Here is a 2591-nt window from a genome sequence, read left to right as displayed (position 1 = left end):
TATTAATAATAGATATTATTATATTATTATCCTTTTATATATATTTAAAGAGTTATTTTTATTCATGTGATGATTACTCCAGTCTTCAATGTCACATCATCCTTCAGAAATTATTCTAATATGCTGATTAACATCTTAAGAAAGTTGTGCCGTTTAATATTATGTAAAACATGCTACGCTTCGATGACTGTAAATGCATGTTTTGTAACAATGCAAAAGATGATGATAATAATAAATAAGATATAGCTAGTATAAGAAACTAGCATTAATCAAACTATTTCACGTCCAGAATTAAGAGGTAAAATACCAACATTTTAGTAGTTAATACCAACACCAGTGACATTATACCATTATTGCTAATGAATTCAACGCTAAAAGTTCTATAACAGACGTCAATATGTAAAAAAAAAAAAAAAAATTAAGGACCCTCACCGCATAATTTTGCCGTTACATAGCACCAGGCGCAGGGCATTGTCATTACTAGCCTCCACAGCTACCGCTGACACTGAAGACACTTTCTTGAACTTGCCATTCACTTTAGAGCTGAAGGCTGGGTCCTGTTACAAGAGAAGAGAGTTTTTTCTTTTTCTGGGAATGAGTAATAATAATCGCATGCTGCTAAAGCAGTGAACATATCCAATATCAAGGTGAAAATGTCCTTATCATTTGATAGCATTGCATTACAGTTACATGATAAGGAACGACGAAAGGCTAACGATGCTATGGAGAACGAACAAGAAATCCGAGCTTAATGCTACAGTGCATTACGGTGGGAAAAAAAATGCACTCACCACCTCGAGAGGGCCGACCTCCAGTCTCTTTAATACCTCCAGGGTGTGAAGCTCCAGGACGTCCAGGTTAGAGGGCAGTTTGTGGCTGTGATGATGATGATGGTGGTGTCGATGGCGATGGTCTCGTAGCCGCCGGGCGGCCCGCTGCGCCTGATATCCCTTCTCCAGTGACGAGCGCGTTAAAGGGCACTCGTCACTTCCCTGAGATTTTCCAGCTTTATTCGATTCATCCTGTTCAGGAAAACACATCAAATCAATTTACTTCCACGGGTTGCTTTAACAGCCACGTATAATCAGCCTTTACATTAACTGTCAAATATTTAATGGTAAGGAAACATTTTAAGAATTAAGAGCAAATACATCTGACATTTCATTTAATATAATTTAATATTCTAACATAACTGGAATAAAGAAAGAAAATCATATTAAAATGTTATATATTTAATAACTTTAATATACATTTCCTGTGTAATAAAATGTACTTTGCGTGCATTTTTATAAAATATTAAAGGGATAGTTTAATTACTCGCCCTCATGCCGCAAGACCTTCGTTCATTTTTGGAACAAGAGCTTTCTGACGCTCCAGAGACAACAAGGCAACTAACAGCTTCAAGGCCCATAAAGGTCTTAAGACATCGTTAAAATACTCCATAAGACTAATACTTTTTGTGCGCAAAGAAAACAATCAAACAGAACTTTATTGAACACTTTGATCTTTGACGCACTCTCACATTTGATCAAAAATATCTTAATTTGTGTTCCAAAGATGAACACAGGTCTGGAGTAATTAGACACTTTTCACTTTTTGGGTGAACTATCCCTTTAAGAATAACACATTTAATATCTAACATATATAAATGTAATGTAATTCTAATAATAATAATAATAATAANAATTATTGTTAACACTGAAATAAAACGGCACAACTGTCTGGTGACTCCACTGCTTCAGGCTCGTCTTACCTCCAGGTAGCGGATCTCCTTGGTCAGAGCTTTAATGAGACGGCTTGGCCTGATATTGTCTGGAACCTCACTGTTGGGCTGAGTCACCTGCAGAGGAAACACACAGACAAAATGACCACGTGTAACAGCCGCAGGAGCGTCGCCATTAAAATACTGAGGTTCTCTCACCTCCCTCCTCAGCCATGTCTTCAGAGATGAGATTAAAGCTTTCACGCCGTCCACCAGATAACCCTGAGGTTGACATCTATCCTCCCGCAGCTCTGAAACACGAACACGTTTCACTCCGAATCTTCATTCATTTATGTAAGGAACGACTGACACCGGACCGCTGAATAACTGACCACTCACCCTTAAGGGTCTCCAGATGGTTTTTGGCCACATACCAGCAGATGGCCTCAAAGTATGGGAACTTAAAGAGATCTGGAGTCTTCAGTCTGCGTTCCATCTCATAACACCTACAGTGTGAACGGAGAGGTAGCCGAGTTATAGCAGAAGTGGCAGAAACGGTCTAGACAAGGTTAATATATTGAGGAATTAATTCGGGCTTTTACCTGAGCTGCATGCCTATGTTTAAGTTATGCAAGAAGTTCCCACCAAAGGCCATGGAGTCCTGAGAAGTGAGCACTGCGTGGATCCAACCTGTAGAGGGCAACAGAGATCAACATTCAGGCCGCCGTTACGCACACCTAGCTCATTTTCACTGGCTTGATCAAAAGCAGTCAAGTATCTTTTTAAAATTTTTATTTTGAGTGAGACTTACTCCACATTAAAAACACATTTTAGTAAAAAAAATAAAAAAATAAAAGTAATTTGAGGAAGTAAAAACTATTTAATAAAT

The 2591-nt window shown here is 38.2% G+C and overlaps 1 protein-coding gene across 1 annotated transcript in view; it reads right to left on the bottom strand.

Moving 5' to 3' along the window:
* Positions 1 to 407: 407 nt before the first annotated feature.
* LOC122331273 (lysine-specific demethylase 7B-like) overlaps positions 408 to 2591 on the bottom strand; it is a gene marked incomplete at its 5' end in the record, with an annotated part of 6752 nt that continues 4568 nt past the window's right edge. Inside the window, 6 exons of the mRNA XM_043228838.1 lie at positions 408 to 557; positions 792 to 1022; positions 1754 to 1840; positions 1922 to 2013; positions 2102 to 2208; positions 2305 to 2392. Coding sequence (XP_043084773.1) covers positions 429 to 557; positions 792 to 1022; positions 1754 to 1840; positions 1922 to 2013; positions 2102 to 2208; positions 2305 to 2392 — 734 coding nt within the window. The remainder of the gene's footprint in view (positions 558 to 791; positions 1023 to 1753; positions 1841 to 1921; positions 2014 to 2101; positions 2209 to 2304; positions 2393 to 2591) is intronic.

This window comes from Puntigrus tetrazona, chromosome 25 (genome assembly GCF_018831695.1).
Source record: "Puntigrus tetrazona isolate hp1 chromosome 25, ASM1883169v1, whole genome shotgun sequence".
NCBI classification, from domain to species: Eukaryota; Metazoa; Chordata; class Actinopteri; order Cypriniformes; family Cyprinidae; genus Puntigrus; species Puntigrus tetrazona.
This window is presented reverse-complemented; position numbering and strand designations above follow the sequence as displayed.